Raw genomic sequence first — 14,791 nt, forward strand, 5'->3', positions numbered from 1 at the left:
TGCTGGCAGTGACGCCTTTGTCAGCGACCGTCTTTTCAAGCTCTAATATGCATATTTTCAGAGTAAATGGAGTAATCTGAAAACGATGGATAAAAATCCACTGCAATAGGAGACGGGCGTCTTAGGGACTGAAGGGAAGAGCTTAGGCCAGGAATGATCCACTGCGGGGCTTCCTATGGCCTGCAGACTCATTGCTGGCCCAGATGCTGTGACTTCATTCAGCAAGCTGTGAGCTGGATTCCTGAGCCTGAATGGGGCTGCGGGTAGGAACAATGCAAGTCCCTGGCCAGAGTTTCCAGCTAGCTGTGCTCAGCCATAGAGGAAGTAGAGGCTGCAAGAAGGCTGGTTAGTAATGGAAGCATGCCTGCTGTCGTCACCCCTGGACAGACACTCCAGGCTTGCAGCTGAGAACTCTTTGCAGAGATTGGGATGTGTTCTTGAAGTCTGATATTTGGGTGGGAGACATGTTTTGCTTCAGGTTTACATCACGAGGTAAAGTTTATGAATGACGTCTTAATGTGTCACAGCTGCTTCGCACATCTGCCTGTATGCTCTCCCGCCACAGAACTATCAAGTAATTACTGCGGCTATTAAATAGGTTCACTGATCTTTATTTATGGTCTGGTGACTTCGATAAATCATATTTATCCATCCTATTATTCCACTTTTCTGGTGAAATGCCACCAAGGAAATGGCTGTCAGGCGAAGGCTGTATTCATAGATGGGGGGAGTTTAAATATTTGGGGGGGAAGTGAAGGGGATTTGAGCGACAAGTTGGAATGTGGTGTAGCTCACTGGTTGCGACACGTTCCTCATTCATCGTGCATAAATTGAGTACACTGCACACTACACTCAGGCTAGTTTCAGATGGGCGAGTGCGATAACGCCATGAGAAAATTGCGGCAATATTGCATACGAGATACTCATGAGATATTTGAGCATCAGCGATGCTCTTCCTAACAAATAATCTTGCATCACTTCACTGTCACTTGCGATCTTTCTCACGCGATAGACAATGAGTTTCTAATGTTAAAAACACAATGCACACAAATCGCAAGTTCATGCGTTGCAATGTGATAAAATGAAGGCTCCATAGGGAAACATGGGAGATAAAAAAGAGCAAAGCACAGAAAGATAGGGCAGGCAGCGATTATTAAATGTTGCAACATCGCATGAAAGAAAACATCGCAGATGTGAATGAAACCATTGAAAAGCATGGATTTCATAATTCTGCGTTTTCATTTTTATGGTCCATCTGAAAACGGCCTCAGGGTGCTCTTAGACGGAACGATTATTGCTCAAAGGAGCGAAAGTGCACAATAATCGTTCGGTCTAAACGTAAGGCAATGCGAATGTGAAAGACTGAATGATTCTTGTTGGAATAAGCAATCGATGTATCTGCCTGTCTAAGCAGGCTGCACGACGAACGAGCTAGCGGTGACGTCACTTGCACGTTCAAACGATATCTAAAAGGAGCCTAAAATTCTATTCTGGCTTACTGCTCAAACAATAAGGCCGCCTGCAGACGACCGGGTCGGATCCTGCTTCGAAAATTCTCGCAGTGGGATGCAGACCCGTGCCCCAGCAGAGGCCAGCAGCTCACTTTCTCCCAGCGTCTTCTGTCTCTGCTATGCGTCGGCAGCCGGCGCATGTGCAGAGCGGAGCCGGGCCAGCACTACTGACATTTCTGTGCGGGCCTCTGGGAGACCCACACAGAAATAGAACATGCCACAATTTGTTTTCCGCGTGTGTTTTCACGCGGACAAATCGTGGCCGTGTGGATAGGATTGCGTTTTGCAATGCAATCCTATGCAGGTGGGCACAGGCGGAAATTCTGCGGGAAATCCCGCTGCAGAATTTCCGCCCGTGTGCAGGGGGCCTAATGGCGACTTATTCATATAAAAATCAATAATTAATACATTTTTTGTATCCATCTCCTCCAGTGCAGAGTGCAACAAATTCATAGACAAGGCACTGTTCTTGTTGATGAATCTGTCTCTATTTTCAGATATTGGGTTTGGATCTACTGTCTTCTACACTCTGTGTAAAACTTTGTACAGTTTTGCAACTTTGAAGCCTGTCTGCACTTCAATTACATTTGGGTGCAGCAAAAAAGTGGTAATGTGGCTTTATAAACATGGTGTTTACTCCAAATGCTCGATTTTATTGTATTTATAATTAGGCCTCTTTCCCACGAACGGATTTCCGTCGCGTAATTCGGGGCAAAAATCCGCTGCGTTGCCCGCAGCTATTAGGTTCTATTGAACCTAATAGCTCAGGGCACACAGTGCGGAATTCCGCACCGTGAAATCTCCCGTCCTCACCCGCGGCATGCTCTATTTGCCGCGGGTGTACGCGCAGACGGCTTCCATTGCAGTCAACAGCGGAAGATAGCGTAAAAACGCTTCCCCGCCTACCGGGAAGCGTCATGCGGGATGTAAGACGCCGGATCCGCTGGTAAGTATGGGGTCTCTGGGGGGCGCCGTGACGGGCTTCGCCGCGGAATATTCCGCGGCGGAGCCCGTCACGGCCGTGTGCAGCCGGCCTAACAAAACTAAAGATAAATCAAATGTATTGTGTGTGTGTGTTGACATGCAGCTGCATTATCCCATCTCAGGAGCTGCAGGTACAGATATTGCAAAGTCTAATTTAACTTGGCACACAAAGTTATCACTGTTATCTTGGGTCTCCTTCACACAGGCGTATGAACAACTATGTATGCCTCAGCACAATGTGTTTGTACTATGAATGAGGTTTTTTTGCACGTGTCTGTGTTTTACTGTACCTTTTGCAGGTATTAGCGTATCTTGACGCCACCAGGTATTCCTGGTGGAGGCACGATTGACAGGGGGGTGACGCCCCCTGTAGCTGATTGGCTGGACAGGCTGTTGGCCGGCAGGTCCTGCTAGTTCAGTTAATAAGTGTAAAGAAAGCATACAGCCGCTGCCAGCGCTGCAACGACGAACCCCCCTAGAGCAAGTGACTTACGCGGCAGCGGGAGGTGGGCAGAAGGCCAAACCCTTCTTGACCCGCGTTTTTTTTTGGGGGGGGGGGGGGGTTGGGTTTGCTCGTGCAAAAATCAATGGGTTTTATTCTGAGTATTGTGCAAGTAAATTTTGCGTGCACAAATACACCCATGTGAAGGAGACCTTAAAGTGCTCTTCCCAAAATTGACTTTTATCACCTATCCATATCACCAATGGATGGGGGATTAGTCATTTTTGAGAATACGCCTTTTCAATCATGAAAATGCTATTGTTATCTTAGCTCAATAATTTTTCAAAGGCTTTTGTTGTAAGGCTAATCATGGCCAGAAAGTTATCTAAACACATTATGGCCAGGCTCACACAAGCGTATTTGGATTGCAGTTTTTTCAATCACAGTGCGCGCGGACGATCTGCAGTAAAACGCAGGCATTGAAAAGCATGCATTTACACTTTTTCGTACACACTCGTGGATATGAATTGCGTATTCCGTGAGCAGAAGAAAAATCGCAGCATGCTATGTCTTGCCGTGGAAGCCGCATGGATGGCTCCTATTGATGTCAATGGTAGCCATCCGAACTGCAGCCCATACGCAATTAACATTGTGTATGGGCTGCAGGTACCCGCGTCATCGCTAAGCGTTGGCACGGGAAATACAAATTTACAAAAATAAAAACTACTGCATTACCACCGGCATCGGTACACTTGTAGAATCGGTTGCAGTACAAAAGGAGCAGGCAGGTAGTGGACTTGGGGGATGCCAGAGGTCAGTACACAGGTAGTATCGGTTGCAGTACAAAAGGAGCAGATGGGTAGCATAGTCAGGGTGAAGCTGGAGGTCAGTACACAGGTAGTATCGGTTGCGGTACAAAAGGAGCAGTCAGGTGGCGTAGTCAGGGAGAAGCCATAGGTCCGTACACAGAAGCAGCAATTGTAGTGAGAGAAGCAGTTGGGAGGAGAGCTTGACTAAGGGCTGAGAGCACAATAATCTTGCAGTGAGAAAGTGGGAGGGTGAGGCTTTTATAGAGCATCCAATCAGCAACAGGGCGGAGCCAAAACAGGGAACTGGACTAGGAGCAAGGAAACATGGATAAGGTCATGCAAGGGAGCTATCCAACTCTCTGCTGCCTGGAGAACAGGAGCTCTTGGGTTCGAGTCTTGATACATACACACCCATACCTGTACATTACATTATAAAGAAGTACTCTGAATCTCTTTTTGGAGTAATGAAGCTAAATAAATATAAGTAAGCATCCAATTAGGAACACTAGTCCATTCCTGTTCGAAGACAAATAATCACAGCAACAGCATAATTATATTTTTGTTAAGCTTATGGTCACACACTGACCCAAGTAGTTCTATGTAATATTAAAGGTTTGCCCTCCAATAATCAATGTGCAGGACAGTGCTAGGTGAAAAGAGCATACTCTATAAGTGGGAAACACTGACATTGAAATGGACGTGGGGATTTTAGTTAACTGTAAGCTTAACTGGAGCAACCAGTGTCAGACAGCTGCTGCCAAGGCAAATAGGATCATGGGGTGCATCAGAAGAGGTCTAGGGGCACATGATGAGAACATTGTTCTTCCTTTCTACAAGTTGCTGATCAGACCACACATGGAATATTGTAAACAGTTTTGGTCTCACAGTCTCTCTCTTCTACAGTATCAAACAATTCCTCAGCACGTACACAATTTTCATTGCGTATTGATAGCAATTCCTTCGCACCCATAGACCTCAATGGAGCCCATCAGCACTAAAATAGAGCATGCTGCAATTTTGCTTCCTCTGCAATTCCTACCCACACGTCTGAGGACGTGGTGATGGCAAATTCGATAAGAGGGGTCGGGGCACTTTTCTTGGGAGATACAATATTACACGTTATATTGCTCTTTATGTATTAGTTATCTACATTTTTGTATAACTTTTGGATGATATTTTGGGGGCTTTGGAACCAATTACCAGTTTTTTACCTAGTTATATATTCAAACTACAATGGTCCCGAGATCACTTATTATTGAATGTTGAGATACCCTTGTATTTCCAGCAACTTTTAGTATTCTATGAAAGTCTATTTCCATACATGTGATTAATAGTACAAAAACAGATTTTTTTTTAAATAACAGTCCACTGCAAACTGTATTAAGTCAATTTTCTGTTTTTGTTCTCTAGACTCTGTAGGAGGCCTTCCAACACTATACAATGTGCAGTCAACAGTATATACCAGCACTTTCCCATAGACCTCACTTGGAAGACTATTCCTTGACCATGATGAGCAAAAAAAAATGATTCGAATTTGGGGAGTCAAGTTTTGGGTCTCGTGCCTAATTATAGCATTCTTTTTTCTCTTCGTGACACTCCAGGTAAGAAAAAAATGTATTCTATTGTTTTACAAAATTATAATTTTGGATTGACACTGGATCCCCTTCGGACTTAAAGCCACAGACTGTGTACAGATCCGGTAGCCCAACAAAGGAGTAGGAAAAAGAAGTTAAAGCTCTGTGCAAAATTGCTAAACAGCGTCTGGTAATTTAGGACCGATACCATATACTGTGGTTGTCAAGGCGTTAATGTGGAAAATCTCTATACCCATATTCACAGTGATTTAGGATGTAGTCTGCAGAGCTTTTCTTGACATAAAAAATGGGAACCATTTAGGATGATTTTCAAAATGGATCCAACAAAGGTTTTGTGTTTTCTTTTCTTTTTTTACCCTGTTAATTAGTTGTTTAGAAGTGAAAATATATATAATGTTCATAATTATAGTCACAAGTACTTTTCTCCACAGGTGGTCGTTGAGTTGGGTAACTTTGAAAAGCAGAAAGTGAGCTCACTTGTACAAGATGCTAACCAACAGAAACTATCTGGTCCGTTACTGAAGGGACTGCATGAATCCATCTTCTACAGAAAGTTGGAGCATGGCGTGGGCAGCTACCCCGTTATGCTCTGGTGGTCACCGCTGACTGGTGAGAATGGAAGGCTCGGTCGATGTGGAGGAGAGACCTGCTTTTTCACTATTAACAGAACATACCTTCAGAATCCCATGACTAAAGCTATTCTGTTTTATGGTAGGACTCTTTTTTTTTTTTTTTCTGCACACATATAACAGATACTGTCAGTCATTTGCTGAAAACCCATCCTGATCCTATCCTGCTGCCACCAGTGTGGTACTTATGAAGGTGCATTCACAGGGGCGAGAAACGTGGACCGATATCACGCCTGTAAAATTGCAATTCTGGATGAGAGTAAAAACGCATTGCATCTATGTACTTGTACTCATGTGTGAAAAGATCGAAAGTGCTTCCAATAGATTTCAGTGGTCAAAATCGCATTACTCTTGCATGCAAATTGCATGGCATGCGAGTGCCATGCATTTTTAAAAAAAGATCCCATAGGAAATAATGGGTGATTCCTTGCGAGGAATTGACCAACAATAGGACATGCAGCAATTTTTCAATCTCGCAGTACCACTGCGAGCGAAAAAAATATATCACTATTGGACAAAACTCGCACATGAAAGTCGCCCGTGCAAATACACCCTTACTGCGAATATCCTTTTTCAGGACATGATTAGGACAGATTTTCAACATCTGAATGGTAACAGGAATGCTTCTACTTATTAATAGCAAGGAGAGATCTTGATATGAGTACAAAGTATATTGGAATGATAGGATGTGTGTACATTTAATTTTTACTCCACAATTGTCTTGAACTATTAGTAGGCCCCCATGCACTAAGGATATCCCAAAAGTCTGTTCTTTTGCCATACAATGGGCCAATATGTGTTGGCATACCTTTTTTCTAATGAGTTAGAAAACTTTGACCTGCTGTACTTTTTTATACATTGGGATATAGTAAAGGCAAAATAAAAATTGTATACTGCATGGTATATATTTTATTAAATGAACAATAAATTTCAATGGCTGATGTATACCTACAATATATAGTGACCCACCGGTCCTGGAGAAACACAGATGGTCACACTGTTTCTCTGGCTACCTGATGCGCACTGTGCATTATTATTACGCATTGGTAGTCTAAGACCCTACATGTTCCTCTGACTGGCCAGTGTTGCTCACATGGGCAATACTGGACAATCAAAGCAGGTGTAGAATTTCAGACAATGATGCATACTAGTTCCCGCCTTTTAAAGAAATGTGGGAGGTTCCGGATTGAAAGCGTGCTCTATCATGGGTGTTGTCATGGGCTCATGGAAAACTGATTACAGGTAATCTTGTTGTTTCAGCCTTGCTTTCTAGACACAAGTGTTCTAGATGTAGGTCACCCAATTTTCTTTATGATCCTCCCAAAAGGTATTACTTTTTGGTGAAATTGGAGATACCCCTTTTACAGAATAGGCATGCAATGTACATGTGGTTACCATATTATTTGTAGTATTCTTCAGTAGTGAATGGCAAAAGAAGACAAACTCATATTGTACAGGTTTTCTTTTTACCATTTTAGGTACAGATTTCAATATAGACAGCTTGCCACTACCACGGAAGTTATACCATGAATGGGCTTTGTTTCATGAAGAATCCCCAAAGAACAATTACAAGCTGTTTCATCCACCAACCATCACTTTGTTTAACCACACAGCTACATTCAGCCGACATTCCCATTTGCCTTTGACAAGCCAATATTTGGAAGATCTCCAAACTCTTACATCAGTTGAGTACTTTGTTTCTATCCAAAAAAAGAATTTTCTGAGAAAGAACCTAGCTCCTGTAGTGTATGTGCAGTCTGACTGTGATCCTCCATCAGATCGGGACACTTATGTACAGGAACTAATGAAATATGTCTCTGTAGATTCCTATGGAGAATGCCTGCATAACCGAGACTTGCCTCCACAAGTCAATAACCCATCTTTTATGGACGACACCCAATTTTATCGTATACTCGCTCAGTATAAGTTTATCCTTGCATTTGAGAATGCTGTTTGTGAGGATTACATAACTGAAAAGCTTTGGAGGCCTTTAAAACTGGGATGTGTTCCCATATATTATGGTGCCACTAATATTGAAGACTGGCTTCCCTGCAATAAAAGTGTAATAATTGTGAGCAAATTTTCTCATCCGCGAGAGCTTGCACAATACATTAAACAGCTGGACAGAAATGACAGCTTGTATATGGAGTATTTAGAATGGAAAATACAAGGTCATATAAGCAACAGTGACTTGATCCATGCAATCAAAGATAGAACATGGGGTGTGCAAGATGTAACACAAGACAATTATATTGATGCTTTTGAGTGCTTAGTATGCAGAAGAGTGTGGGACAACATACGGTTACAAAGAAAGGTAAGCATAACCACATTTACTTTGCAATGTGTGGCAAATAGATAACCTGATAGCCTGAAGGAACTCATTCTTCCATACCCACCAGACTCGCTCTTGCATTGATTTTCTTTGGGAATTTTCCTGCTCTCAGGATATTAGAAATGGTTGCTATAGGCCAGTGATAGCAAACCTTTTAGAGACAGAGAGCCCAAACTGCAACCCCAAAGCCACTTTTTTATTGAAAACTGCCAAAACAGCAATTTAACCTGAAAACTGAGGTTAAGCGCGATATAGAGCCATATATCGCACTAGTGCACAGGTGTGTACCGGCGGATACAAGGCGTTTTTCTGTAAAAATAAACATACCTGCCATCCCCAGTAGGAATAGTGATCCCCCACAGTGGCTTCAGTAGTAATAGTATCCTCTATATTGGCCCCAGTAGTAATAGTATCCTCTATATTGGCCCCAGTAGTAATAGTGACAGGAAGTTTGAAAAGTTGTTTAGGAGGTCAGGAGATAAACCACCAGGACTGTCATGCTGCCGCTTGTTCTATTTATTTTATGATTTCATTCTGCTTTATCTGATCCTGATAGGGGGGGAAATCTTACAACCCTTCACTAGGCTGAGAATTTGCCTGACTGCAGAAAAACCCTATTTAGTAGGAGCTATACTATTGATAGCTTTTGAGTATATCAAAACTCACCTACTGAAGGATCTAATAGACAGCGATGTATTACCTGGGGAACTTTTTTAGTGCGCAGACTATCTGGGTATTGACCAAGACATCACTCTAAGTGATAACTGGGCACTGTTCCTCTAGGAAATATTATTAGGCTATCAAGTACCGCATATCAGCTTAGGAGGAATTATTGCAGCGATCACTCCTCATAGTGGGGTGCTAATTCAATACAGTACCTTACCTATACTTACTCATTGCCTCTAATGGATTATAGTCCTAATCTATAAACAATTTTCTATACTCAGTTGATGACTGATAACCTTTCTCCAGGGAATCATCCCAGGAGATACTTGAGCCCCTGAGGATCCCACGCAGTGGGCGAAACGCGTAGGGAAATTACAAGGTCTATTTTGTACATAAAAACATCTGGGCAATTACAAGGTCTATTCTGTACATAAAAACATCTCGTGTCTATTATACATTGGACTATATGAGTTGCATGTAGATTCCGGCTGATTACGACATCATGTTCAGGTTCGGAAAAAATGCATAGGTTTTTTTGGAACATTAAAACCAAGAACCCCCCCCCCCCCCAAAAAAAAAAAAGAGCTATCTTTTGGACGTAAAAGACATAATAAAGAATACATCCAAGATCGATACTGATCTTGAAGTGTTACTGTATGATACAATTTCACATTCCCTACCGGATAGTGGATTTTTTTTTTTGTTGTTGTTGTTTGTGTGTCCATAAGGTTTTTAAGCAATATTTATTAAAAGTTAATTTTTATGAATTTATATTTTTGGGTCCTAAAAGTGAGCTAGTCTAAGAGCCATGTTAAACTTGGCTATATTGATACCTGACCTGGGTAAGGAATCCTGGATTTAGAGTCTGTGCATCTATTAACTCAAATGTTGCTTATTGCAATTATTTATGAGATGACTGTGCAAGACCCCAGAGAGATGACTCCAGGCACCTGGCTAACGTGAAGAGCTGGGGGGAATAAGTGCTGTCTCGTCATGGTGGCACTTACCGTGCTCTGGTCTCAGAGGGAAGATACGCAGCTAAGGCCAGTGTAGATTTGCAGGACAGCTTCAACACCCTTATGATGGGGAATGCCAATAAACGGGATGGGGTGTAGTAGTACTTTTCACTCATGACACCATTGTTCCCACACACCAGCATTCTATACAGCGAAAAAATAAATACAGAGACTTGTGTTTAGTACCTTGGGTCTCTAGGAGCAGTTAGGGCCCTGTATAACTTTTACTTAGGAGTAACTTGTAACAAGTAATGCAGGTAGAATTCACTTTAGGACATTAGCAGGCTATGGCTCAGAGGTAGGGAGGATAAACAGGATAAATATGGTCCTACAGTTCATGTTATCTGTATGTCACCAGGTCCTGGATTGGGAGCACTCCAGAGGAGGAAGGGGGGTAGGGATCACTCCGCAGACTCTTTGGCAAACAATTATTAAAGGAAGGCTTAGCCAATACACCCTCCTTGCAGCAGGCGCAAGAGGGGCACAATAAAGTACCTCTGTGCAGTGATCCTAACTATGGACGGCTGCACAGGAAAAGCCTGTAGTGTAAACTGGTACCTGTTTGTAGCTTTTGTCTCTATCTCTTCGGAGCAGTCAGTAACTTAAGGCTGCCTGTCCACAGGCATTTTTCCATTGCGTTCCCCGCGGAGAACACCACTGTTATTATACATAAAAATATTAAAAGGCGACTGGCAGGAAAAAGAACAAAAATATCATTGGAGCAGTCAGTAACTTAAGGCTGCCTGTCCACAGGTGTTCTTGCATTGCGTTCCCCGCGGCGGGAAACGCAGTGCACGCTTTCCATAGCGTTGCCCCTCTGTCCACAAGCAGAGAATCATAGCGATTCTCCGCTCACGGCTGGTAAATGGCAGCATGCTATCTGTCAAATAGGCTCACAGCGGAGATCTGTCCTCTGGCTCCTGCTCTCCAGCAGCGGCTCCTGGGGTGGAGATCTGCAACGCCTGCGGACAGGCAGCCTAAGTCAATACCACTGTCCGTGCTTTGAATGAGGTGAAAGAAATACCCCGCCCACTGTGACAGACTGAACAAGCTGCTTAAACACTTAAGACTGGATTAAGGGGTACATGAGCGATCTCCAGTCATACACATATAACTATCATACCATACACACAGTCTCAGGCATATGGTGACTGTACTGACTTTGCATAAATTAGCATTGAATTGATTAGATTATACTAAACATTAATTATGCATGACTATATGAAATGACTTTATGCATGAAAAATCAGAGAGAGAGCATGAGCAAATAAACTTTTTAAATTTAATACGCCTTTACTTTTACTTTCTTCAGCACATACTTAAACATTTTTAAATGTTACGTAACTTTTTAACATGAAAAATACTGGTCCTGGGCTTCCAAATGGTCTGAGAGACGTAGATCTCCCCAGTCTCTGACTCCATAGACCATCCAGACCGGGATGGCAAACTTTCTCAGGAGGAGATCCCTAATGACGCCACGTAAGATAGACGGTCCAGATCGCAACGCCGTCTTGGTGCCTTTCTGGGCGGTGTATTTGGGATGGCTGGCGTGTCTGGTCCCTAGATTTCCGGAGGCCCAGTCAACGGAGTCCTCAGTTCTCTCTAGAGGAGAAGGTGCTCTCTGGCACTAAAGTGGACCGTTACCCCCGGGTCCTCAAAATCCCGTATAAGGGGATGCAACAGCCGGGCTATGAGCGCCCGGCCAATTGGTCGTCCTTGTGGACCACTATCCAAGAGAGTGGTGACTCTGCCCTCCCTTGTGGCCACAGCAGTGGCACTCAGCTGTCGCTGTAGATGCAGAGACGGGATAGTCGGTAATAACGTGGCTTTCTCTGCGGGCTTAGGTGGCCTCTGTGGCCTACACGGCTGTAGGGTCCCCGTCGGGATCAACCATTTCTTGTGTGGCAGCAGAGCAGGCGTGATGTTCCTTATCATTTCTAGGAGCTCCAGCTCGTCACTCCAATAGTATCCGGGTTCAGGTGGTGGGCAGCCCGCCGGCCCCCCTATGGACCACTCGGCTGCTCGGACAACACATGTATGACATTTATGGAGAGGACCAGGATGGTGTTCTGGGCTACTACAACAGAATGCCAAAAAAATCAACTTACGGGACCTAATATTGTTAAAAATGTGAGAAGCTGAAAAGCAATGAGTTAAGCTTACAAGACAGCCTGCATATAACTACTTTGCAAATATATATCAGGGTTACAGTCGAGTTTTCATTTTTGGCCAGAGTTACACATTAATCCATTCCCTGTATACCATATTGGCTGGTTTTTGGCCAACTGCTGACTTTTCCCATCATGCCTATGGTCCACAGTGCAATAAACTGGATGCTCCTGACCAGGATTCAATCTTGCTACATCAGTGTACAAGGCATTACTTCTTATAGTTAGGAGCAGGCTGCAAATCGGGAATAATTCAGTTTTAATGACTTCATTTGTGTTAGGAACAATTAAAACAAATGGCAGAGCCCCAGAGGCTTAAATGAAAGGAAAAACTCCAAATTAGAGGGCAATAACTTGATGCACCTCATCTACCCAGGGTAAGGGCAGGCCATCACCTGGAGTCCATGGCATCTCAGCAGAATAAGGGCTCCTGCACACTTGTGTTTTTCTTGTGCGTTTTTTTAATGCGATTGTCAATGGGATTTTCTAATGTTAAAAGCGCATCGCACAAAAATTGCAAAGCACAAACTTGCGATGCGTTTTTAACATTAGAAAGTCCCATTGACAATTACGTTTAAAAAACGCAGCGATATGGCAGCGTTAAAAAAAAACGCAAGTGGGTGTGTGCACCCTTATATACCAGGTAGGCCAAGTAAATCCCTCGTCACTTGGGAAATCCAAAGAAGGGGAACGTCAATGGGACATCCAAAATTAATCTCGTTCATGTGTGAATATGAACCCAAAAGAAGAAAATAAGCCTTGTGCGTCAGAGCTTAGTGGCATAAAGTAAACTCCTGCTGTTTTTCTGATGTCATTGGCGTCTTTTATATCTCACAAAAAGCTTCATGAAATGCTGTTTTTACATCTAGCCTAAAAGGGGTAGACAGCAAAATGTTTAATGTCATAGTGTTGGTTAGTCTGTATTAATGGCTACTTTGTTTTCCAGGGACTACAAACTAAGCGATGGAAAGCTGACTCAAAACATTTGTCTTGTCCGGCTCCAAAACCATTTTCATTCATTGCTGAACGCTCGCCTAAGACCAGTATGCGGGAACTGTGGAAACCCAGCTTCGAACAGTCTAAAAAAGAAGCTAAAGCTCTCAGATTTCTGGTCGACAGAAACAGGAATTTTACATCTGAAGAATTTTGGAATTTTGTTTTCAAACATTAGGATTTGTAAAGTAGTTCTTTAAATATGAAGAATTTGTGGTAGGAGTTGTAGATGTGGTCTAGAAACATGCAATTTGGAAAATGTAAGATAATGGTAATGTGTTGAAATTTTCAGTCTTCAATTTTCCACTAACTTGTGATCCCACCTGTTTATGCTTAGATATCGGTGATGAGCACTGTGACTCTGTTCTGTAACATATCATGTTCTAGGTTTTCCAGTGATGTGACGGTCTGTCCTTAGTAGTTTAGGCCATCAACGTGTGATTACTGTGGGTTCTAGACCTACACCAATCAGCAGGATGAAGGTATACTGTTGCAACACTACCCAACATATTATGTCCATTTAAAGGCAAGCAGTCATGTACTTTATGCTGTCCTCACTGAGGGCTGCATAAAGTAGTGATAGACATGCTAATTCCAGTGGTCTACCCCTTTAGGGGTTACAGTGCAGTGGCTTTTAACCTCTTCCCACTCCAGGACGTACATTTACGCCCTGGAGCGTTGGGGTATGTATGAAGAGAGGTCACGGGGCAACCTCTCTTCATACAGTGTGGGCGTGAGCTGTTTATTTCAGCTGACGCCCGCGGGCAATAGCTGCAATTGGCTGCGCAGGCGATCGTGGCTATTGACCCTTTAAATACCTCTGTCATTTCTGGCATTCAAATTTCCCGAACGGTGTTCGGGGGTCCCGTACGGCCCCCCTCCCCCGCGGTGAGATCAGGGAAGCCGTGCAGGTATCATGGCAGCCGGGGGCCTTCTGAAAGGCCCCAGAGCTGCCTTAGGAGATTGCCTGTCAAATCGCAGCATGACGTAATGCTATAGCATTACGTCATGCTGCAAGAGCGATCAAAGCATCGCATGTTGTAGTCATTAGGGGGAGCTTAAAAGAAAAGTGAAAATAAGATCAATAAAGTTTTATTAATTGTAAAAAAAAAATAAGTTCAACCCCTTCATGACGCGCCCCTTTTTTCCCCCCATTTTCGTTCCCACCCCCTTCCCCCTAAAAAAAAAACATAACTCCTTTATTTATCCATCAGCGTCGCTGGATGAGGGCTTGTTTTTTGCGGGACAAGTTGTATTTTTCAATGGTGCTATTTAATGTACCATATAATGTACTGACAAACTTTTAAAAAATTCTAAGTGGAGTAAAATGAAAAAAAAAAACGACATTCCGCCATCTTTCAGTGCGTCTTGTTTCTGCGGCGCACAAACTGCAACAAAAACGACATGATAACTTTACTCTATGGGTCAGTACGATTACTACGATACCAAACTTGTATAGTTTTTTTTTGCAGTAGTACTAGTATTTTTTTTCAAAGACATTTAATTTTTTTCAATTATTTTCTGCGGTCATCTTGTGCGCGGAATAACTTTTTAATTTTTCCGTCGATGTAGTTCAGCGATAGCTCATTTTTTGCGGAATGTCCTGTAGTACTAATTTGGAGTACATACGACTTTTTGATCGCTTT

The 14,791-nt window shown here is 43.1% G+C and overlaps 1 protein-coding gene across 1 annotated transcript; it reads left to right on the forward strand.

Moving 5' to 3' along the window:
* Positions 1 to 262: 262 nt before the first annotated feature.
* On the forward strand, positions 263 to 14,258 carry FUT10 (fucosyltransferase 10). The gene is made up of 5 exons (XM_066574150.1): positions 263 to 492; positions 5,157 to 5,347; positions 5,773 to 6,052; positions 7,449 to 8,284; positions 13,099 to 14,258. The coding sequence occupies exons 2-5, from the start codon at positions 5,270 to 5,272 to the stop codon at positions 13,321 to 13,323; spliced, it is 1,419 nt and encodes a 472-aa protein (XP_066430247.1). The 5' UTR covers positions 263 to 492; positions 5,157 to 5,269; the 3' UTR covers positions 13,324 to 14,258.
* Positions 14,259 to 14,791: the final 533 nt, after the last annotated feature.

The sequence above is a fragment of the Eleutherodactylus coqui genome, chromosome 7 (assembly GCF_035609145.1).
Source record: "Eleutherodactylus coqui strain aEleCoq1 chromosome 7, aEleCoq1.hap1, whole genome shotgun sequence".
Lineage (NCBI taxonomy): Eukaryota > Metazoa > Chordata > Amphibia > Anura > Eleutherodactylidae > Eleutherodactylus > Eleutherodactylus coqui.